The sequence below is a fragment of the Berghia stephanieae genome, chromosome 2 (assembly GCF_034508935.2).
Source record: "Berghia stephanieae isolate SIO BIC M18660-M18661 chromosome 2, UCSD_Bste_1.3, whole genome shotgun sequence".
In the NCBI taxonomy this organism is placed as follows: Eukaryota; Metazoa; Mollusca; class Gastropoda; order Nudibranchia; family Aeolidiidae; genus Berghia; species Berghia stephanieae.
Window position 1 is genome coordinate 60,234,123 of NC_088361.1, and position 25,000 is coordinate 60,259,122.

At 35.1% G+C, this 25,000-nt stretch overlaps 1 protein-coding gene across 3 annotated transcripts in view; it reads right to left on the reverse strand.

Annotated features, from left to right (window-relative positions):
* Positions 1–25,000, reverse strand: part of LOC144965264 (zwei Ig domain protein zig-8-like) — a 148,782-nt gene that overhangs the window by 48,168 nt on the left and 75,614 nt on the right. For all 3 annotated transcript variants that reach the window (XM_078900415.1, XM_078900416.1, XM_078900417.1), the window contains one exon: positions 8,109–8,350. In XM_078900415.1, coding sequence (XP_078756541.1) covers positions 8,109–8,190 — 82 coding nt within the window. In that variant the 5' untranslated portion in view covers positions 8,191–8,350. The remainder of the gene's footprint in view (positions 1–8,108; positions 8,351–25,000) is intronic.

Sequence of the window (25,000 nt, forward strand, 5' to 3'; positions counted from 1 at the left end):
TATTATGGAGCATCGATGTTGTTGTAGCCACACGCCACTATGGGGCATCGATGTTGTTGTAGCCACACGCCAATATGGGGCATCTATGTTATTGTAGCCACACACCACAATTATAGAGCATCGATGTTGTTGTAGCCACACGCCACTATGGGGCATCGATGTTGTTGTAGCCACACGCCAATATGGGGCATCTATGTTATTGTAGCCACACACCACAATTATGGGGCATCGATGTTGTTGTAGCCACACGCCACTATGGGGCATCGATGTTGTTGTAGCCACACGCCAATATGGGGCATCGATGTTGTTGTAGCCACACACCACTATTATGGAGCATCGATGTTGTTGTAGCCACACACCACTATTATGGAGCATCGATGCTGTTGTAGCCACACGCCACTATGGGGCAACGATTTTGTTGTAGTCACACGCCACTGTGGGGCATCTATGTTATTGTAGCCACACGCCACTATTATGGGGCATCGATGTTGTTGTAGCCACACGCCACTATGGGGCATCTATGTTGTTGTAGCCACACGACACTATGGCGCATCTATGTTGTTCTAGCCACGCGACTATGGGGCATCGATGTCGCCCTGTCGTTTTAAACCCTCAAAACTTTGGGATATTTTGCATGAGACGAGTACGAGTGACGTTCATTAAATGGGACATGTTCGTTACCTTTTTCTTCTTTTCATCCTTATTAACCGGGCCATAATATGGTTGTAGAGGACAAAACATCGAAAGCCATTATAGTGGTGCCACATATAATTTACGGTGCCCGGTGCGAAGCGACAACAGAACGTTAAGGATTATCCCTAGACAGACGACTATTGAAGCCAAAATATTCATAATATCCACCAGTCGGATATAACACACCAACACACAAAACTATGTTTAACTTTGAACGTTTATCGTCGAGATTGATAGAAAATAGTTAGAACTAGGCCTACTCATAAAAATGCTGGCTAAAATATAATGAGGATAAAAATATTACCCTAACCACAAGACAAGATAAAAAAAAGAACAAGCGGTTGTCTTAAATATACATTTTAATATGACTTACAACTTTTTCTGCACATATTTTTTTTTAATGTGTGTTTTCAGAGAACGACTATTAATTGGTTAATATACGATTTTTACACTCTTGCTTTTTGGAATTCCCGACGAATTTCGGTAACAAATGGGATCCTATTTCAAATCATTATTTTTCCGGATTAACTCTTGGAGAGATCTGTACTCCTTTCTCCTCTTTCTCCCCCCCCCCCTTCGCTCCCTCCCTCTCTCTCTCTCTCTCTCTCTCTCTCTCTCTCTCTATATATATATATATATATATATATATATATATATATATATATATCCCTCCTCCCTCTCCTTTTTTCCTCTCCCTCCCTTTCTCTTTCTTCCTCTATCTCTCTCTCTCTCTCTCTCTCTCTCTCTCTCTCTCTCTCTCTCAATCCCAGTGATTAATCTTACATCGTTGATATAGGATGTTTGCCAGTTCATATTTAAAACCATATTGACACGGTAGATCACCAATGTAAACCTTATTCTCAAATTATTTTTTCTTCCGATTGAAAAAAAACAACTCTTGGAGAGATCTTTCCGTACAAAATAACGGCGGACGAGGTTAATGAGATATTAATGGAAAGGGTTGAAAGGTATACCGGAAATGGATTGGTGGGATCAAACTCCATTTGGACCATTTCCCGAATGGAATTGGCTTTACATACTCTGCTCTTATGAGCTAAATGCTACATGTATAAATTTACGTACGGGTCCATTAGGGCAAGTCAAGCGTATATCAAACATGGGTTTAATTGGGGCCTTACTGAAGGATGCATTCAGTAGACACACACTTAAATTAGAATTAATAGTTTAAAAAAACAAACAACAAAAAACCTCAGAAACCACCCCCCCCCCCCCGAAAACAGACAAACAATGAACAAACAACAACAACAAAAACCAAAAAGCAAACAACAAACAAACAAAACGAAGAAAAATACCCACCCGGAAAAACACAAACAAAACAACAACAACAACAACAACAACAAAAGCAAAACAAAAACAAAACATAACAAAAACCAAACAAAGAAAAAGCTCGAGTATTTATATAGGGCAATATCCACTAAACATGCTCAAAGTGCTTTACAAGGGGTTCCTAAATAACTGCAATACTTAACATTTAGGACGAAACATAACACCGGTTAAGCGAGATAGTACATTTTGTTATTCGACAGAGACAAACAACGCTCTCAACGACAAGATACCTATTTTTCACCCCGAGTACCCGAGAGAATGTGAGTAAGGAGCCTTTTCCAGGGATTCAATTATGTGCTGCTTAGAACGAGACTCGAACCCTGGACCTTCAGATTCGATGCCAAGATCATACCACGAGCCAACATAGCCGCACAATTTATGTCGTGTAGAATCCCCTTCAGTCATCTGCAAGTGAAGTTTGTTTTCGATGTATATTCCACGGGATGGCTATGATAACTCAAGCCTCAGAAAATGAGCTAGGGCGAGGTGACTTTTCAAGGCCACGGTATAGTGTGGCGTGAGTCGAACATGTACCTTTTGGGTACGAAGCAAAGAGCATACTGCAATGCCATACTGCATTTTTTGAAAGCCAGATTTGATAGATGGCACAATCGATAAAGATGCAGGCGGGTATGATGCATACAGCCCTAGATCGTGTCAGAAGTTTTTAAATCTTGTCTTCTCAACCCAGGCAGGGCCTAAATAAATTCTGGCCAAAAACGGTCATTGTGATAAAACGTCCAAAAGGTAGTACGCAATTTTACAACTCGTTTCCCACAATAAAAGCTGCTGCTTTGTGGTATTATGGTATGCCATTCACACTAGGACCGGTAAATCTTTCTCTCCTTCTCCTCCCCCCTCTTCTTGAAAGGCTCTTTACTCACATTCTCTGACCAGATGTGAAATAAGTCCCTGGACGGTAAACGCGTTGTCTTTGTCGAAAAATAATGTAAACGCCCTTTACGGTTTCATGTCTCTGATTATAACGGATATTGCGCAACATAAAAGCTCAACTTAAAAATGTATCTGGAATAAACGCCCGTTCCAATCGCCGTATACCCCAAAAGACTTAATAGTTTACAAATTATTATTTCATGGGTCAATAATAAATTCCTCAATGAACTCTTTATTCAGCGTATTCTTAAGTCCAAGTGGATTATATACCCTTTATCGATCATAGTCTTTGATGGCTTTATGCGTCCATATCATTCTACCCTCCCTCCTCACCCCCCCCCCCCCCACCCAAAGCCTTCCCAAATGTATTTTATCCATTCATTGAGATCCTGTAAATAACTCCTTTGTCTGGTTGAAGAAACAACATAGAGAAGCTCACATGCCGCATGAGAAGCTCATGTAAAAATTTCTATTTGAAATAGCAATCATGCTTGATTGCATGAGTGATTCTTCAAAATTAATAATTTTTTGTTTGTTCATTTGGAGCAATCTAGCTTGAAATGCCAATCAAATTCGAGCTGTCAAGAGGATAAAGTAAATAAAATATAAAGACAAAGAAGAAATGATCGAACACTACCAAGAAAAAAGCTCCCAACATAACGACAATAAACAATAAACCAATAAAAACACAAAATATCCCTAGAGACGTTTTCTTCAAAACATCCACATTCTGCCGCACTCTGGGAAAACTCCATATTTAAACATTTGACCAGAAAACTCGTCCTTCAAAAATCGATCGAACTATATGATCCTCATCTTGGCAAAAACTCACAACCCTGGGACTTCGCGAATCCCAGGTTTGAGAGTTTTTGTCAAGATGAGGGGTCATTTAAATCGATCGATATTTGAGGGGCGAGTTTTCTGGCTAAATTTTTAAATATGGGTTTTTCCATAGTGCGGCAGATCTGTCATCGTTGACTGAATTGAATTTTCCATTCCATTTGCCTAGTGTTATTTATTTCGTCTAGCTTCAAGCAGGAACATGTGCATTATTGTGTATTCATGCACATTTTGATATCAAAGATAAAGTAAAGACAGACATTGATTGATATGATTACTGAAATGGCCTTTGTAGATGGTCTTTTTGAATCTTTTGTTCATTAACATAAGTTTAGGTATCCAAAAATTAAAAATATGAACTCGATTGGAAATATAAAGAACCAAAGTGCTATAACCGCTCTGACTGGCATGAAACAAAATAATATAAGGAAGTGGTTATTCAGTATCAGATACTGAATAGTGCTTTGCCACTATTCAGTATCCATAAGGAACTCTTTTATTACAGAGAGAGTGAAAAGTGCGACAATCTCAGTTGAATGTAAATAAACTGCTGACCTACTACCAGATTGAACACGTGCAGTAACTGACAGCCCGATTCAAAGTTGTAGAAATATTTTGATCGTTATTTTTAAATTTCTGCTATTGTGCAATTAACATAGTTCAAAATCTCAAATAAGAGTGGCATTCAAATACATTTTTTTATGTCTAAATAGACATGATTAAATGTCACTAAAAGTTCAGTGACACCATGGCTTGGTGGATAAGCTATTTGACTCTGAACTTAAGGTTCGAGAGTTCAAATCCCGGCAGGGTTAACTTTTATTTTTCCCCAATATTTTTGTTTTAATCATTTTATTTGCTTGTAATATATTTTAATGTTTATATTATACTATTATTATTATTATTATTATTATTATTATTATTATTATTATTATTATTATTTATTATTATTATTATTATTATTATTATTATTATTATTATTATTATTATTATTATTATTATTATTATTATTATTATTATTTCTACTTACTATTATTATTATTGTTGTTGTTGTAATCATCATCATCATCATCATTATGATTATGATTTTTAATTCATCTAGTAGGAGTTATTTAATCAGTTATCGATTTATTACGAATATCTTTTATGTGTTATAATCTCGTTGTTGTTTTTCATTGATGTGCTCTTCTATTGTTCATTGCTTTTTAAAATCTTGCTTTTTTCTGTTTGTCACATTTGTTGTTGTTGTTGTTGTTGTTGTTGTTGTTGTTGTTTTTGTTTGTTTGTTTGTTTTGTCATCTAAGACAATCCCGATTCATTATAAATATGTGGCCAGACTTTCTGCCATTTTTAATTGAATGATGTACTTCCGTGAATTAATTGCAGTATTATATTAAAATTTACGTGATAATAATAATAATGATAATAATAACAATAATAATAATAATAATAATAATAATAATAATAATAATAATAATAATGATGATGATGATGATGATAATACTACTACTACTACTACTACTACTACTACTACTACTACTATCTACTACTACTACTACTAACTACTAATAATAATAATAATAATAATAATAATAATAATAATAATAATAATAATAATAATAGTAATAATAATAATAATAATAATAATAATAATAATAATAATAATAATAATAATAATAATAATAATAATAATAATAATAATAATAATAATAATAATAATAATAGACGTCTAATAATAATAATAATGATAATAATAATAATAATAATAATAATAATAATAATAATAATAATAATAATAATAATAATAATAATAATCATCATCATCATAATAATAATAATAATAATAATAATAATAATAATAATAATAATAATAATAATAATAATAATAATAATAATAATAATAATAATAATAATAATAATAATAATAATAATAATAATAATAATAATTTAAACAGATACTGAATATTAGACTACAATTGACATCTATTTACTGAATACACGTGGTATTTTTAGGGGTGTTTCTTTTTTTACGAAACCTGAAACCTGCCGAAACACGCCGAAACCTGACAAAGTTAGGGGAAGCAGGCAGCAGTGGGGAGTGAACCTGGTACTCATAGAAGTGTACACCATTGGGGAGTGAACCTGGGACTGGGTTTCTTAAAAAAAAAAGCAATTACTTTTTTCCGAAACCCAACAATATCCAACAAAGTTATGGAAAGAAAGTAGGCAACAGTGGGGGAGTGAACCTGAGACTCAGGGAAGTGTATACTATTGGGGAGTAAACCTAAGTCTATGGTTTTTCGGTGGGTTTTGGCGGGTTTCGTAAAAAAGTAATTGCTTCATTCTCGTCTGGTACCCAACTCCCATAGTCCCAGGTTCATTTCCACTGATATCCTCTTCTCACAGTCCCAGGTTCACTCTCAACCAGTGTGCACTTCCCTGAGTCCCGGTTCATTGCCCAATGGTGCCCACTTCCCATAACTTTTGATAATTTCGGTAGGCTTCGAAATAAAAGTACATCCTGAGCTCACTGTCCACTGGTATCAGCCTCTCGCAGTCCCAGGTTCAATCCTCATCTGTGTCCAAATCCCAGATTCACTCCCCACTGCTGCCTGCTTCCCATAACTTTGTCGGGTTTTGGCGGGTTTCGTAAAACAGTAATTCCCCCTCCCCCTTGGTATTGTCTTTTTACAATATCCAGAGTCCCAGGTTCACTCCCCACAAGTGTACACTTCCCTGAATCTCAGGTTCAACCCCCACTGTTGCCTACTTCAATAACTTTGTCGGATATTGCCAGGTTTCGTCGGTTTCGTAAAAAAGTAATTGCTTTTATGTGAAACTCGCTGAAATCCGCCAAATACCATAGTCTCAGGTTCACTCCCCACTGGTGTACACTTCTCTGAGTCTCAGGTTCACTCCCCACTGTTTTCCTACTTTCAATAACTTTCGGATATTGCCGGGTTTCGTAAAAAAGTAATAGTTTTTTTGTGAAACTCGCTGAAAACCGCCGAAAACCATAGTCTCAGGTTCACTCCCCACTGGTGTACACTTCCCTGAGTCTCAGTTTCACTCCCCACTGTTGCCTACTTCCCATAACTTTGTCGGATATTGCCGGGTTTCGTATAAAAGTAATTGCATTTATGTGAAACTCGCTGAAACCCGCCAAAAACCAGAGTCTCAGGTTCACTCCCCACATGTGTATACTTCCATGAATCTCAGGTTCACCCCCCACTATTGCCTACTTCAATAACTTTGTCGGATATTGCCAGGTTTCGTCGGGTTTCATAAAAAAGTAATTGCTTATATATGAAACTCGCTGAAATTCGCCTAAACCCAGAGTCTCAGGTTCACTCCCTACTGGTGTACACTTCCCTGAGTCTCAGGTTCAGTCCCCATTATTTGCCTACTTTCCATAACTTTGCCCCAATTTGTTGCCATTTGGCGCATTTCGTAAACAAAAAGTAATTGCTTTTTTAAAATAACAAAATCCGCCGAAACCCAGTCCCAGGTTCACTCCCCACTGTTGTACACTTCTCTGAGTCCGAGATTCACTCCCACAGCTGCCCTCTTCCCATAACTTTGTCGGGTTTCGGAAAAAAAAACACCGTATTATAGTGCAAAACCACTATTCAGTGTCAGATACTGAATAGTGCAAAACCACTATTCAGTATCAGATACTGAATAGTACAAAACCACTATTCAGTATCAGATACTGAATAGTGCAAACCACTATTCAGTATCAGATACTGAATAGTGCTAGCCATAATATAAAGGCGTACAGGTAGGCCTTAGGAAGCATTTACGGTACATTGTTATGACAGGGGTTTTCTATCTTTGCGATATGTTGTTTAAATATATAGACCCGAGATTTTGTTAGCTTTGTCACTACAAAATATGTTTGGTGATCTTTGTTGATTAGTGTGTTCATGATTTAGAGTTGTCGTAATAGAAGGATTGCAAAAACAAAACAAAACAAAAACAAAACGAAAAACAAACACAAACAATACAAAAGAAAGCAAAACCAAATAACCCCCCCCCAAAAAAAAAAAAAACAAAAAAAAAACAAAACAAACAAACAAAAAAAAACCAACAAACATAAATATAAAATAGCAAAAAATAAAAAAAACAAAACGACACCAACACCCCCCCCCCCCCCCAACAGAAAAAAAAAACAAAAAAAAAACAACAATAACAAAATCTCCCAAAAAATAAACAAAATCAAACAAACCAAACAAACCAACAAAATTTCCCATAAAAATATCAACCAAAAAAAAAAAAACCCTTATCCCACTCTAATCCCCGTCTTCCCGGGGCCCCAACCAGTATATTATTACCGTTGAAATGCTTGTTGGAAACGGCTAGGCCTAAGCAGGCCATGAGGATGTAGAGAAGACAATGGGTGCATTCAGGGTTCATCTCTCTGACTGGGCATATTACTTATATGTTGTCATAGGAACTCTGCTGTACTTCGTTGTTGGTGGGTGTTAGGGTTGGATGTGATCTTTAGGTTGTGGCGAGTGTTCTCACATTCTCTGAGAACTTATGTCGCGCCCCTCCACTTTTTTAAATTGTCCATCTGGAAGTGAAAAAACAACATACATTTGTTATATATTTCTTTTCAGGCAATACAAATACCACTAGCTTGGAAAAAAATAAAATGAAATATCAAAATATTGAGTGAAATGTCCTATTTGTATCTACTTTTCTTGAGCCTTGACTTATATTCTAATTGTATGTGGCAATGTCTAAGGAATAAAATCACGTGTAAAGAGCATTATTTAATCCATTTGGCATTCTTTCAGGCAAAAAATAGATCAACACATGCTCATATACTCATACCAGCGCACACGTGTATATAATGCAATCATGAAACAGGACTGCTTTGATTTACTATGTGTCACCAATGGAACTTCCGCGAAGTCGTCCCAGGTTTGAGAGTTTTTGCCAAGATGAGGGTCATTGAAATCTATCGATATTAATTTGAAGAACGAGTTTTCTGGCCAAAATCTTAAATATGATTTTTTTTCCAGAGTGCGGCAGTGAATTGGTTACAAAATGGATGGAACAAACATTTTAGCCAGCGCTCGTTTAGGGTACTTTGGCAAAAATTTAGAAACTCCACCTCTCAAGAGAAAAGCGAACGGTCCAACCTTACCGCCTTAACCCTCTCCTTACCAACTTCAGGAAAATCGCCACATTCGTTACGATACAACCAATATTTTTATTATTCAAATTTCTGTTGTACATCATAAAATTTAAAGAAAATGATCAGTGTGTTGTAGAGCATGTTTTGCTCAAGAAACTATGTAGCTTTCGCAAGAACCTTACTGTTATTGTGTTTGAGTGATAAAAAATATATTTTTGTGTTTATTGGGTGTGAAGTTTTGGGGAAAATCCTGAAAATGGCTGGTAATGAGAAGGTTAAATGACGTTTAATTTGGTTTGATTTAGTCACGATACATAGCGTGCTTTATTGAAGAACTCTTCTTACTTTGACTTCGGGATTTCGATTTTTTTTTCACTGAGTGTGATTCCAATTAGACTAAAAAGGGTTGACCCCTCTCGCAATATGATAAGTGAAAGTTGTTTTTTGATCTATTAATAACCATCAGAATAATTTCATAACTCATCGTTTATCCTTTCTCGTCTAAAGGCACGTATCACCGAGTCCAACTGAAACATCTAGTTCGACCCTATGTTATTGTGTAATCAGTACAAAGTACGCGTGGATTTATCTCGAAGGAAAATGAATGTACGCCTTGAGGGTCTTGATAAATTCGGAAAATGGAATCCTGCTCATAAAGACATAGGTTTAAACTAATGAATACTTACTTGAATTAAAAAAAATTCCAATATTGTTATATCATTATAATAGAAGATTTTTTATTGTTCATTAAACAGATCGGTAAAGTTGGATTGACCAGAAACTTGTGTTCCCATGATTAGTGTGATGTATGTCATAACATTAAGTGATTCCCCATTTAAAAACATCTTGGTGTCTGTAACTTTCGATTGAACCATAACTCGCCAAAATCGTAAAAAGGTAGAATTGTGCAAAACATGTAAGAAGTTTTTTTAAAAAAAAAAAAAATCATTCTTCTTCTTCTTCGTTCCCGTCACGTCACATGGTCAGTCCGGTCTGGTGAATGAAACCCACAGTGGTCCTAAACAATTACATGTTTACATGCCCACCTAATTCACAGTGGTGACACAGTGAATAAAAAATCATTCAATTTTACGACATTCACAGACTGATGGACACGAATGTGTTCGGTCAATCCAATGTCACCTTAACCTCTTTTAAACTGTCAAATTGAAAATATTAATAAGAATGCTTGTTTTCCCTCTTTGCTGGTAGTTTAATTGATCTGAGTTTTGCCACTGATGATGATGCATGTTTTGATGTATATATTCCTAAGCAGATATAAATTTTAACACTTAACATGTAGAACTAGACATGACGCCTGTTATACGACATACATTTTTTTTCGGACGGAGACAACGCTGTTAACGCCATGTACTCATTTTACACCTGAGTACGGTGAGAGAATATGAGTAAATAATCTTTTCCAAGGACTCAATTATGCGCCGAGTGAGGCTCGAACCCAGGACCTTCTGATCCGAAAGGGAGTGGCATACCGCTAGACTACATACCCGTACTATTACAAACGATCTGTCAAAAGGCTCTTAAGAATATTTATTTGGATTTTCCAACAGTCAGATTTCCTTCTTATATTTATTTCTGACAAACTTGGCCTTTATTGGTTTTTTTTTGTAAATACTGATATAAGTGCCCGCCTACTCTATATAATTTTCTGAACTGTAACTGTATGAATCTGTATCGCATACATTTAATCATTATCTACAATTTAAAATACGTTTACAATTGTATCGTTTACAATTGTATCATAATATTTACACATTGTTCACAATTGCAATGATAATTGGCAGACTTGTTTCTTACCTATAATTATCTCTCCAAGACTACACGTTTCCTTTATCGGTCTATCTAGATATATATAAAAACATTGTTAACCCACGCACGATAATCGATGACACTTTCATTAATTGACAGTTGCGTTACAACTCCCCGACTCCCGGAACTCTTGTTTTGTTTGTAACAATAATGTTGACTCATCATCTTTTACTTCGAGTCAGGAGTTTTTGCCAAGATGAGAGTCATTTACATCGATCGTTATTTGAAGGACGAGATTTCTGGCCAAATTTTTAAAATAATATGTGCTCTTCCAGAATATGGCAGCATAGCCATAATCAGATTATAAAGTGATACTAAGCTGTTAAAATTTGTGGACTAAAAAAAAAGTAATGATCAATTATAGATATAACATCTTTAACAATGCCAATACCCGGAACGTTTCGGGCTCAAAACCTTTCTTCAGCCAATAACAAAAACAATACAAACATTAATACACTACTTAAAAGTCAGAAAGACGGCAGCGAAATATTTTATCATATATCATATATTATTATACCGTACTAGAAATCACTTATAATGTAAGAGGTTTACTTAATATTCCAATTGATTCGTTTTTCTTATAGCAAAATAAATATGTCGTTTTCAATGATGAAATGGACTATCGGTCTATTTGTGATTCAAGATCTCATTCCGGTATGACGTCGGTGTAAAACACGTGTTGACAATTGACGTTGAAGTATGAATTATGAATTTACTATATTGGAATTATTATGCCTCATAGAGCGGAATGAATAGAGCTGCTTAAATAGCATAAATCCAGACCTGTCTACTTGAAAATATTAAAATTCGTAACTTTTAGGAGATAAAAATTGTAGTCGCTATAATTAACTTAAGAAATTTACTCTCACACTTATTAAATAACTCTTGTAAATGATTATAATTATGAAGTAGGCATCTACCTTCATTTTCAATGAGTGTTAATGATTTAAAGATGCCCATAAATTTCTGAAATCGGAGCAAACATGTAATAATTTTGCGATTTTTTCGTAATTGCAGGCAGGTCTGCATGGCTATCCAATTTTGTAATTCTAACTGTTTTATCTTAAATTCACTTTTTATCCCCCCATAATATCGAATTGAGGCGACGGTTCACATTTAATTTACATTGCGAGAGAAATGAACAAACATTGAAACGCTAGACAATAGGATCAAATTGTTGATATAATTTAAAAGGAAGTGGTTATTCAGTATCAGATACTGAATAGTGCTTTGCCACTATTCAGTATCCATAAGGAACTCTTTTTTATAGAGAGAGTGAAAAGTACGACAATCTCGGTTGAACTGCTGACCTACTTCCAGATTGAACACGTGCAGTAACTGACAGCCCGATTCAAAGTTGTAAAAATATTTTGATCGAAATTTTTAAATTTCTGCTATCGTGCAATTAACATAGTTCAAAATATCAAAATAAGAGAGGCAGTCAAATACATTTTTTAATGTCTGAATAGACATGATTAAATGTCTCTAAAAGTTCAGTGACACCATGGCATGGTGGATATAAGCTGTTTGACTCTGAGCTTAAGGTTCGAGAGTTCAAATCCCTGTACGGGTAACTTTTTTTTTTTTTTTCCCAATATTTTTTAAAAATTCCTTCTGTCTATTTATATTTTTAAAACTTTTGTTTTAATAATTTTATTTGCTTGAAATATACTTTAATGTTGATAATATACTATTGTTCTTTTATTATTATTATTATTATTATTATTATTATTATTATTATTATTATTATTATTATTATTATTATTATTACTTACTATTATTATTATCGTTGTTGTTGTAATCGTCATCATCGTCATTATTATGATTATGGTTATGATTTTTTTTTTAATCAAGTAGTTGGAGTAATTTAATCATTTATCGATTTATTACGAATATCTTTTATGTGTTATCATCGCGTTGTTGTTTTTCATTATTGTGCTCTTCTATTGTTTATTACTTTTTAAAATCTTGCTTTTTTCTGTTGTTGTTGTTGTTCTCCTTGTTGTTGATGTTTGTTTGTTTGTTTTGTCATCTAAGACAAACCCGATTCATTATAAATTCATTTTTAATTGAGCGATGTACTTCCGAGAATTACTTGCCGTATTATATTGAAATTTACATGACAATAATAATAATAATAATAATAATAATAATAATAATAATAATAATAATAATAATAATAATAATAATAATAATAATAATAATAATAATGATAATGATAATAATGATGATGATAATAATAATAATAATAATAATAATAATAATAATAATAATAATAATAATAATAATAATAATAATAATAATAATAATAATAATAATAATAATAATAATAATAATAATAATAATAATAATAATAATAATAATTTAAATAGATACTGAATATTAGACTACAATGGACATCTATTTACTGAATACACGTGGTATTTTTATGGATGTTTCTTTTTTTACGAAACCTGCCGAAACCCGACAAAGTTATGGGAAGTAGGCAGCAGTGGGGAGTGAACCTGGGACTCAGGGAAGTGTACACCATTGGGGAGTGAACCTGGGACTGGGTTTCGTTTTTAAAAAAAAGCAATTACTTTTTTACGAAACCCGCCAATATCTGACAAAGTTATGGAAGAAAGTAACAGTGGGGAGTGAACCCGAGACTATGGTTTTTCGGCGGGTTTTGGCAGGTTTCGTAAAAAAGTAATTGCTTCATTCTCGTCTGGTACCCAACTCCCATAGTTCGGCTTCATTTCCCACTGGTATCCATCTTCCATAGTCCCAGGTTCATTTCCACTGATTTCCTCTTTTCACAGTCCCAGGTTCACTCCCAACCGGTGTGCACTTCCCTGAGTCCCGGTTCATTGCCCAATGGTGCCCACTTCCCATAACTTTTGACAATTTCGGTAGGTTTCGAAATAAAAGTACATTCTGAGCTCACTGTCCACTGGTATCAGCCTCTCGCAGTCCCGGGTTCAATCCTCATCGGTGTCCAAATCCCAGATTCACTCCCCACTGCTGCCTGCTTCCCATAACTTTGTCGGCTTTTGGCGGGTTTTGTAAAAAAGTAATTCCCCTCCCCCTTGGTATTGCTTTTTTACAAAATCCAGAGTCCCAGGTTCAATTCCCACAAGTGTACACTTCCCTGATTCTCAGGATCACTCCCACTGTTGCCTACTTCAATAACTTTGTCGGATATTGCCAGGTTTAGTCGGGTTTTGTAAAAAAGTAATTGCTTTTATGTGAAACTCGCTGAAACCCGCCGAAAACCAGAGTCTCAGGTTCACTCCCCACTGGTGTACACTTCCCTGAGTCTCAGGTTCACTCCCCACTGTTGCCTACTTCCCATAACTTTCTCGGATATTGCCAGGTTTTCGTCGGGTTTTGTAAAAAAGTAATTACTTTTATGTGAAACTCGCTGAAATCCACCGAAAACCAGAGTCTCAGGTTCACTCCCCACTGGTGTACACTTCCATGAATCTCAGGTTCACTCCCCACTGTTGTCTACTTCCAACAACTTTGTCGGATATTGCCGGGTTTCGTAAAAAAGCAATTGCTTTTATATGAATCTCGCTGAATCCCGACGAAAACCAGAGTCTCAGGTTCACTCCGCACTGGTGTATATTTCCATGAATCTCAGGTTCACCCCCCACTGTTGCCTACTTCAATAACTTTGTCAGATATTGCCAGGTTTCGTCGGGTTTCGTAAAAAAGTAATTGCTTTTATGTGAAACTCGCTGAAATCCGCAGAAAACAAGAGTCTCAGGTTCACTGCCCAGTGGTGTACACTTCCATGAATCTCAGGTTCACTCCCTATTGTTGCCTACTTTCAAAATCTGTCGGATATTGCCGGGTTTCGTAAAAAAATAATTGCTTTTATGTGAAACTCGCTGAAATCCGTCGAAAACCATAGTCTCAGGTTCACACCCGACTGGTGTACACTTCCCTTAGTCTCAGGTTCACTCCCCATTATTTGCCTACTTTCCATAACTTTGCCATATTTTATTGGGAGATGGCGCATTTCGTAAACAAAAAGTAATTGCTTTTTTTTTTCAAAACCCGCCGACACCCAGTCACAGGTTCACTCCCCACTGGTGTACACTTCCCCGAATCTCAGGTTCACTCCCCACTGTTGCCTACTACCCATAACTTTCTCGGATATTGCCAGGTTTTGTCGGGTTTCGTAAAAAAGTAATTGCTTCTTTATGAAACTAGCTGAATCCCGCCGAAAACCATAGTCTCAGGTTCACTCCCCACTTGTGTACACTTCACTGAGTCTCAGGTTCACTCCCCACTGTTGCCTACTTCCCATAACTTTGTCGGATATTGCCAGGTTTTCGTCGGTTTTCGTAAAAAAGCAATTGCTTTTATATGAAACACGCTGAAACCCGCCGAAAACCAGAGTCTCAGGTTCAGTCCCCACTGGTGTACACTTCCCTGAGTCTCAGGTTCACTCCCCATGTTGCCTACTTCCCATAACTTTCTCGGATATTGCCAGGTTTTTGTCGGGTTTCGTAAAAAAGTAATTGCTTTTATGTGAAACTCGCTGAAATCCACCGAAAACCAGAGTCTCAGGTTCACTCCCCACTGGTGTACACTTCCATGAATCTCAGGTTCACTCCCCACTGTTGTCTACTTCCAACAACTTTGTCGGATATTGCCGGGTTTCGTAAAAAAGCAATTGCTTTTATATGAAACTCGCTGAATCCCGCCGAAAACCATAGTCTCAGGTTCACTCCCCACTGGTGTACACTTCACTGAGTCTCAGGTTCACTCCCCACGCTTTGCCTACTTTCCACAATTTTGCCGCATATTGTCGGGTTTCGTAAAAAAAGTAATCTCCCCCCCCCCTATTTTGTTATTGCTTTTTTACAAAACCCAGAGTCCCAGGTTCACTCCCCACTGGTGTACACTTCCCTGAATCTCAGGTTCATCCCCTCCTCCCCCCCCCCCCCCCCCTACACACACACGCACACACACACACACGCTGCTGCCTACCTCACATAACTTTGTCGGATATTGCCAGGTGTCGTCAGGTTTCGTAAAAAAGTAATTGCTTTTTATTACGAAACCCGCCGAAACCCAGTCCCAGGTTCACACCCCACTGGTGTACACTTCTCTGAGTCCCATATTCACTCCCACAGCTTCACTCTTCCCATAACTTTGTCAGGTTTCGGAAAAAAAACACCGTATTATAGTGCAAAACCACTATTCAGGTCAGATACTGAATAGTGCAAAACCGCTATTCAGTATCTGATACTGAATAGTGCAAAACCACTATTCAGTATCAGATACTGAATAGTGCAAAACCACTATTCAGTATCAGATACTGAATAGTGCAAAACCACTATTCAGTATCAGATACTGAATAGTGCTAGCCAATTTAAAACAGCATTGTATAGGAAGAATGAACGATATGGAACACTCGGTACTGTTTGTTTCTTGTCTGTGAGAGATCCCATTACGTGATGATGTCATAGGGACCAAGACTCGAGACGGCAAGTTATAGTAGTAATGTTTCCAATGGTTTAATGTTGCTATTTTGCCATGTTTTTCTAGTTTACATGACCCAGGATTATACATTATTTCTATTCATCTTAGAGAAGTCTTAGAGGGGGTGGAAAAGGGGAGAATTAGAGAGAGTGGATCCACTAATGAGAGAAGGAAATACGAGCAATATGAGAAAGAAAGGAGAAAATATAGATATATAGATAGAGAGAGATAGAGAGAAAGAGAAAGAGAGAGATATAGAGATAGCTAGAGAGAGAGAGAGAGAGAGAGAGAGAGAGAGAGAGAGAAAGAGAGAGAGAGAGAGAGAAAGAAAATGGAGAGAGGGGGGAGAGTGTGAGAGGGAGAAGGAGAGAGGGAGACACAGAGGGTGAGAGGGATAGATAGATAGATAGATAGATAGATAGATAGATAGATAGATAGATAGATAGAGAGCGACAAACACACATACACACACATATATATATATATATATATATATATAATATATATATATATATATATATATATATATATATATATATATATATATAGTAGATATAGAGAAAAATAAGACGGAAGAAAAAAAACTCAAGCCATATTAAAAGAAGGAATGAAAGCTTGTCAATTTTTGCGTAATGCCTTTCAGATCGAGCCTTGCGCTTGGCAGCCCGTTTTAGAACGGCAATTTCCTATAACGTTGTTATAAATTACAAGGTCAGCACAAAGAGTAATCCTTACTTTCAACCAGACACCGGAACATTTCCATAATTGCATACCGTTAGAGGGGAAAGCAAATGTTTGGCAGATCTGTCGTCCAAGCACAGTGATGAAAATCATTGTTATCTAAGTACATATCTATAAATGATACGAAATGCACTTTAACTAGATGGGTGGTCTTATTTTTTTTTTTTTGGGGGGGGGGGGGGGGGGGGGGGGGGGGGGGGGGGGGAAATGGGGGTAAAAGGTGGGGGGGGAGGTTGGTTTGGGAAGTTAAATATTAATAATAATAATAATAATAATAATAATAATAATAATAATAATAATAATAATAATAATAATAATAATAATAATAATAATAATAATAATAATAATAAAATAATAATAATAATAATAATAATAATAATAATAATAATAATAATAATAATAATAATAATAATAAATAATAATAATAATATAATAATAATAATAATAATAATGACAGAAGTTGAGAAGGACTGACGAATATGTTACTTTTAAACGACAATGGTCTTTATTGAAAGGACCCCAAAATAAACTAAAGCCATATGAAACCAAAATAATATACTCAGCAAAGGAGTTAAACTAAATAACAAAATAAGAATACAAAACAATCAATACTATAATAGACTCACAAACAAGTGAATGTGAATAAAACATAAGACAAATTCAGATTATTTTAACAACAGACATGAATGAATAACAAGCTCAAACGGACAAATTAAATGTGAACGACGTATTAGTGATGGCAATGGAGATGGCCCATCAGTCACTATGTATTGATTGCTATCCAATACCAACACGGACATTAACCCCTCAACAGCTGGATTGAATTTCTTTCAAACAATAATATATTTCTATTGATTACATGATCAGGGGCAGTTGGCTCAGCGGTACAGTCTTTGCTTCTTAAACGTAAATTACCGAGTTAGGAAAACCAGCTGCCCTGTGTGGCCATGAGCAAATCACACCTGGCCCCTAGCTCAGTTTGCGGCGCTGCACTGCAGCTGACGCCTGGGTTATTACGGTCTTCCCTTGAAATAGATCCTGAAGACAGATTTCTAATTTGGAGCGAATAACGCGAATTTATCATTTATCGTATAAAAACGCGGCTCTTAATCTGAGGCTCTGACGTCTTGCGCAATGATACTCATCTTCAGATTAAAAAAAATTATTGTGCTGCTATGTGGTCTAGTCAGTCGTATGATACTCGCTTTCGGATCGGAAGGTCATGGGTTCGAGCCTCGCTCGGTGCATAGTTGATATTATTATTATTATTATTATTATTACTATTATTATTATTATTAGTATTATTATTATTATCATTATTATTATTATTATTATTATTATTATTATTATTATTATTATTATTATTATTATTATTATTATGATTATGAAACAGTGACAATACATTTTGTGGCTCAAGAATATGTGGGTTTAACAGGTTTCAAAAAACCCCAATAATTTCTGCCGTAACCTGTTAAAAATGTAAAAAATAGCTAACCCGTAATTAAAACTTTGGCATAAAACTTGTCTTTAATTTTAATGAATCAGTCCCAGGTTTGAGAGTTTTTGGTAAGGTGGTGGTACCTTAATCGGTCGGTATTTGAAGGATTAATTTTCTAGCCAAAGTTTTCAATAGACTACGTACTTTTTTGCTTGTTTTGTTTTGTTTTGTTTTTGCTTTTCAGAGCACTGAAGCTTCGTAGCTCTCTCATTAATATAATATGGATATAAATAGGAAAAAAAAAATCCAAAACAAACATGAGCTTTTATTTAGTACAATATCACAAAACGTGCTCAAAGCAAGCGCTTTACAAAGGGTCTCTGACCAACAGCAACACGTAATATTTGTAGGAGACATGTCATTACAATATTTTTTCTTCATGTTGGCTAGAACTTTTCATGTCTTGTGATCAGAATGTGTAAAAGTCAAAACATGATCAGATTTATAACGTTTTTTTCCCCTCTGGATACGCTTTTATGCTCGTTGGAGAAATTTTTTTATCAGCATTGTTCCGATAGTTTAGAGTCAGTTGCTAAGTTACCATGCGTCATTACGAAGGAAGTGACGTTACGACTGTTGAAGCGTATTCGGGAATCACTGAAATTGGCGTCATTTCGTTATAAAAAGTTATGACGTACGGTTAATATAAAATTGAATCCCACCACTAAAGGGTCATGATATCCCAATATCTGTTTGTTATTGCTTTTGTTAAAACCTTTTTGTATGATTAGTATCCGGGAAAAACAGGTTGTGGACAACCGATCCCTGTAAACCGTGTAACAAAAGCGGAATGTTTTGAATAAGTCATGTTGCCAATCAACAGAATAATATGGTGATAAATAGTGAACGTATAAATAATGCTATGGGGTTAACTGAATTATTTTCCGGTCTCATAATATAAATACAATATTATCAGCACAATACAGATCATAATATCATGTATTGCTTTTATGGACGGAGTTATAGTCATATTATGAGTCGATACGAAATTTGTTATTCAGTCGAGCACGATTTCCCCAAACTCCTCAGGACACGTAAAGCAATTCGAAGAAACCGTAGTTCCAGGAAACAGTGTACAAAGAGTAATAATGAAATAAAAAAATTGGGACATTCGAATGAGTTCGAAGAAACCGTAGTTCCAGGAAACAGTGTACAAAGAGTAACAATGAAATTAAAAAATTGGGACATTCGAATGAGTTCGAAGAAACCGTAGTTCCAGGAAACAGTGTACAAAGAGTAATAATGAAATTTTTAAAATGGGACATTCGAATGAGTTCGAGGAAACCGTGTTCGAGTGTATATTGTACGATAGTAGTGATTATAATATTTATGAAGACAAAAATATTATGATAATGACAGATTATGATTATGTAATGAGAGTGATTGACACCACCAAGAAGCAATAGCATCGAAAAAAATGGTAATGATAGTTAGGGTGGGTTTACAGCAAACGGAAAAAGATAATAATGATGGAGGGGTTAGAGCATACAAACATGATAATGATAGAAGAGGGAGAGGGGTAGGGCCAGGGGGGGGGGATAAAGCAAACAAAATAATAATAATAATAATAATAATAATAATAATAATAATAATAATAATAATAATAATAATAATAATAATAATAATAATAATAATAATAATAATAATAACAGATTTAAAAAAAAACTATGGAGCAAAAGCCGTAGGATTGTAAGATGAAAAAAACCCCCAGGAAATAAAAAAGGAGATGAAGCGGAAAGGGAGAACGTAAAACGAAGTTGCTCGTCAAATTTGACTAATTGAACACGTCAATGCGTATAATATTCTTTAAAATCCCAGCTGTCATGATTTGACATGCTAAGCTTGAAATTAGTAAAATCTCTCTCTCTCTCTCTCTCTCTCTCTCTCTCTCTCTCTCTCTCTCTCTCTCTATATATATATATATATATATATATATATATATATATATATATATATATATATATATAACTATACAAATCTTTCATTCCCTCTCTATCTATCTATCTATCTATCTATCTATCTATCTATCTATCTATCTATATGTCTATTTATCTATCTATCTATCTATCTATCTATCTATCTATCTATCTATCAATCAATCTATCTATCTATCTATCTATCTATCAATCTATCTATCTATCTATCTATCTATCTATCTATCTATCTATCTATCTATCTATCTATCTATCTATATATCTATCTATCTATCTATCTATCTATCTATCTATCTATCTATCTATCTATCTATCTATCTATCTATCTATCCATCTCTCAGTCTGTTGTTAGGTGGCAGGATTATCTGATGATTTGTCATTATAAATAACTGTTCGTAATTTTCTGACTGTTTATCAAAAATTGAGACAAACACGGGCAGTATTGGACAATAATAATGGTGATAACGATATGACTAAGATGCATATTAACTTTGGGAGAATCAAACCTGTAAATACCGGGCTATTTGAATAAGAAACTGATAATGTTCAAGGTGATAAAGAAAATTTATTTTTCATAACGTTGTTTCTTCAGCTCTCTTGTTTTATTTCCTATTACTTTTAAAAATCATTTATTTCTGTATATAATTATAATCCGTTCACTTTACCTACTTATTTCGTTCTCTCTCTCTCTCTCTCTCTCTCTCTCTCACCCCCTCTCTCTCTCCCTCCATCTCTCCCCCCCCCCTCTCTCTCTCTCTCTCTCCTGTCCTTCTCACTTCCGTTCCACTCTCTTAATATAATCATTTTAATCTTATGGATTACATAATGTATAGTCTTCGTTGGAATAGCACTCAACTCCCACTCAGATGACCCTGGTTAGATCCTGTTTAAGGTAAAATTTCCACGGCCTTGGCTCCATGACTACTCAGCAACGATAAAGTATCTCGGTCTAGTCAAGATATATAGGACAGAAATAATCTGCAACATATAGGTGACATATCTATAAAAAATTAGAGGTGAAATTTCACCTATCTATCATTGCTAATAAACAAGCACAAAAAAAAAACAAAAAAACACACACACAAAACAAACAAATAAACGAGAAACCCCCCCCCCCCCCCCCAAGCAAAAACCCCAAAATAAAACAAATAAGACAATTTAAAAAACAAACAAACAACAAAACGAAACGAAGATACCCCCCCCCCCCCCAAAAAAAAAAAAAATCATGAAAAATGAACGTTTATAAGTTGACAGAAAAAGATTCATATATTCTTTTCTAACATTAGTAGGCTAGATGTTTTTATGATTAGAAATTCTATATCCGCCTCCAATACTTAGAAAATTGAGTTCACTCTTGAACTTGTCAGTTTTAAATACATTACTAAATAACTCGGTTAAAGTAGGTAAATTATTTTCAAAGGTGAGTTAGATGAAGCAATTTCAAGGAAAAAGAAATCAAAACATTATGCGTATTCCTTTGAAACTTATCACACACGTAGCAACTGCGTAATCCATCGAAATTATTCATTCCTTAATGGCGAAACTAAATTTGATTCAAGTCATAATATCTCCAATTCTTTATGTAGTTTTAAGTAAACATTTCTATCAGTTTAAACTACCAAAACCAATGTTTTACAAACTTCATTGAAGCCTTTACCGGTAAAATACAATATCAGGTTAGAATAATAGAATCCGGCTTATAAAGGGTTTACGATATGCGTCATAACGATGTTTATAATCAAATCTTTCATTAAAAATGCGAAATCAAGACATTACGACTTGAAATAAAAAATTACAGTCTTTACAGTAATAAAATCCGTTTCGTCTTTTATGACATCATTCGTATCAAAATAATATTCTATACGAGCAGTGTTAAAAAAAAAGTTTACATTGATGATCTGAATTGCATTCAACAAAGTTATAAATCTCAAAATGAGAAGAGTTTCATTATGGACATTAAATTCCCTTTAATGATTGATCTTGATTTTTAAAAAAAATGTTTACATTTCAGACAGACCTGAGCAAAATGATCTAAAAATACAGTCTCATACTTTACAGTTAGCAGAGCACAAAAATAACCTCTTAACCCCTTAAAAATAGGGAGTTGCATCTGGCGACGTTCCTTTTCACCAGTTAACTACCGTTCTCTGGACTAACAAGCATTACAAATTTGGCCAGAATACTCGTCCTTCAAATATCAATTGGTTTAAATGATCCTCATCTTAGTAAAACCTTACAAACCGTGGACCTCTCGATGTTCCATGTTTTAGAGTTTTTGCCAAGATGAGAGTCAGTTAAATCGATCGATATTTGAAAGACGAGTTTTCTGGACAAATTTTGAAAAAAAATGTTCTGCCAGAGTGCAGCAGTTAACTGGTTAAAATGAATCTCACCTTGTAAAAAAAAAATACAACAAAAAAAAAACCCCCCAAAACAAACAAACCCCAAAACAAACAATACTCCCCCCCCCCTCCCGCCCACCCCCCCCCCCCCCCCCGCCGCGAAAAAATACAACAAAAAACAACAAAAAAACCCACAAAAAAAAAAATAAAAAAACAAAGCCTCCCCCCCCCCAAAAAAAAAAAATGACAAACCCCCCAACCCCCCCCCCCCAAAAAAAAAAAACCCCAAACAAAACAAAAAGAAAAACAAAAACAAAACAAACAAACCCCCTAAAACCTCGGTTTCATTAATGTCTGAGGTTAAAGTTATTGACAAGATGAGGGACGTTTTAAATTTGCGATATTTGATTGAAGGACCAGTTTTCTCGCCCAAATATTTTTTTTTTTTAAACCGTGTGTTTTCAGAGTAGGGCAGTTTTCTGCATGAGATGACTAGGAAATAATATAATATGCAGCATCGCATGGCTCACAAGGCATCACAATAAACAGTTTATCCGCCAGATTGCACAAGAATGTGGACCATTAATGATATACAATTGTTGCTTCAATAAAGGCAGCGTGAGTGGTTTGGATTAGGCTGTGAGTTACGCGCATGAGGAGTTTACAATTTGACAATGCAGGTGCGGATTTATTTCACAGGTGGAGCTGATAATCTGCGGCCTTCACTGGTGAAGTTTTTTTTATGAAAGAAAAAATTGATCATATTCGGAAAAGAAAAAAAAAAGAATCTACATTATCTTCTTCCATGACATTTTACCTCCCCTCTCTTTATCCATCCATCCATCCATTCATCGACCTATCTACCTGTCTATCTATCTATTTATCTATATATATATTATATATATATATATATATATATATATATATATATATATGTATCCATCTATCTACCTATATGTTGATGGTTTCTGTTTGTAATGGGGATGGGTGGATATTTGTGTCATGCAACATGTCTATATCAATTTAAGTGATTTCACACTTTTGAAAAAGGGCAAAAATATATTAAGTTCAACTTATATGACAAAATAAACAGAGAGAGAATAAAAAGAATATAGATAGATATTTTAATCGCTAATTTATATTTCCTAAAATAAAACAACCCAACAATGTGCGTCATGTGGAATTCTTTGAACTTCTATGTTTCCAATTTACGCGTGTTGTAAACTATTCCTCGAAATGAAGGTTATATGCCGGAAGATAAGTACACCATCTCCAGGTTTTGTTGAACCACATAGTACATGAGATGTCACCCAGGTAGAAACCATCAGTAATATTTTAACCATTACCCTCAATTAGCTAGCTCGTTATGCAGGTATTCACCGTCAGTTTGTATATATCATTTTTAAAGTCCTCTTCTAACGTGACTATTATAATTATTGTTATAAACACCACCACGACCATCACAACCACCATCACCACCACCACCATCAACACCAACACCACCATCATCATCATCACCATCACCATCATCATCATCATCATCATCATCATCATCATCATCATCATCGTCATCATCATCATCATCATCATCAGTATCATCATCATTATTTCTAATTACTACAATTGATCAATGAAAACGATCGTATTAACGTTATGTTGTTATGTTTTAAATTAGACCAAGTTCAAACCTATCCATATCACGAAAAACGATCAAAGCAAATGAAACGACCATAATTTGCCCTTCTAGACTAAAAGCGTTATCTATGTAAATTGGCACTTCAGTGTATACCTCTCATCTTTCTCCAGACTACCACTAATTTCCGGTCATCAGAGATCAAAATAAACCTTACCACGAAAGCATTACATGGTATCATGGTCAGTATTGCCAACTTGTATTTCAGCTTTTTAGATAATATGTATAAAAATGTTACTTTTCGAACAAAACGGTATTATTTTGGAATAAGTTAAATGGTCAAAAACCAACGGGTTCAAAATACAGGTCTGACATCCGAACGCACTTATGGGCCTGGTTTAACATTGTTGTATTTTGCGTCATGTTTTGACATTTCCATTACAACAATGAGCCCATAATGAATTGGATTTTCAGACCTGCAAATAATTGCACGTCGTCAAAAACGAATTTATAATGAAAGGTAAGAATCCTATGTATGTTTTATTGAGGGCAAATAATACCCTACCGTTCCTTGAAAAAAACCCACGTATTTAACATTTTGGCTAGAAAACTCGTCCTTCAACC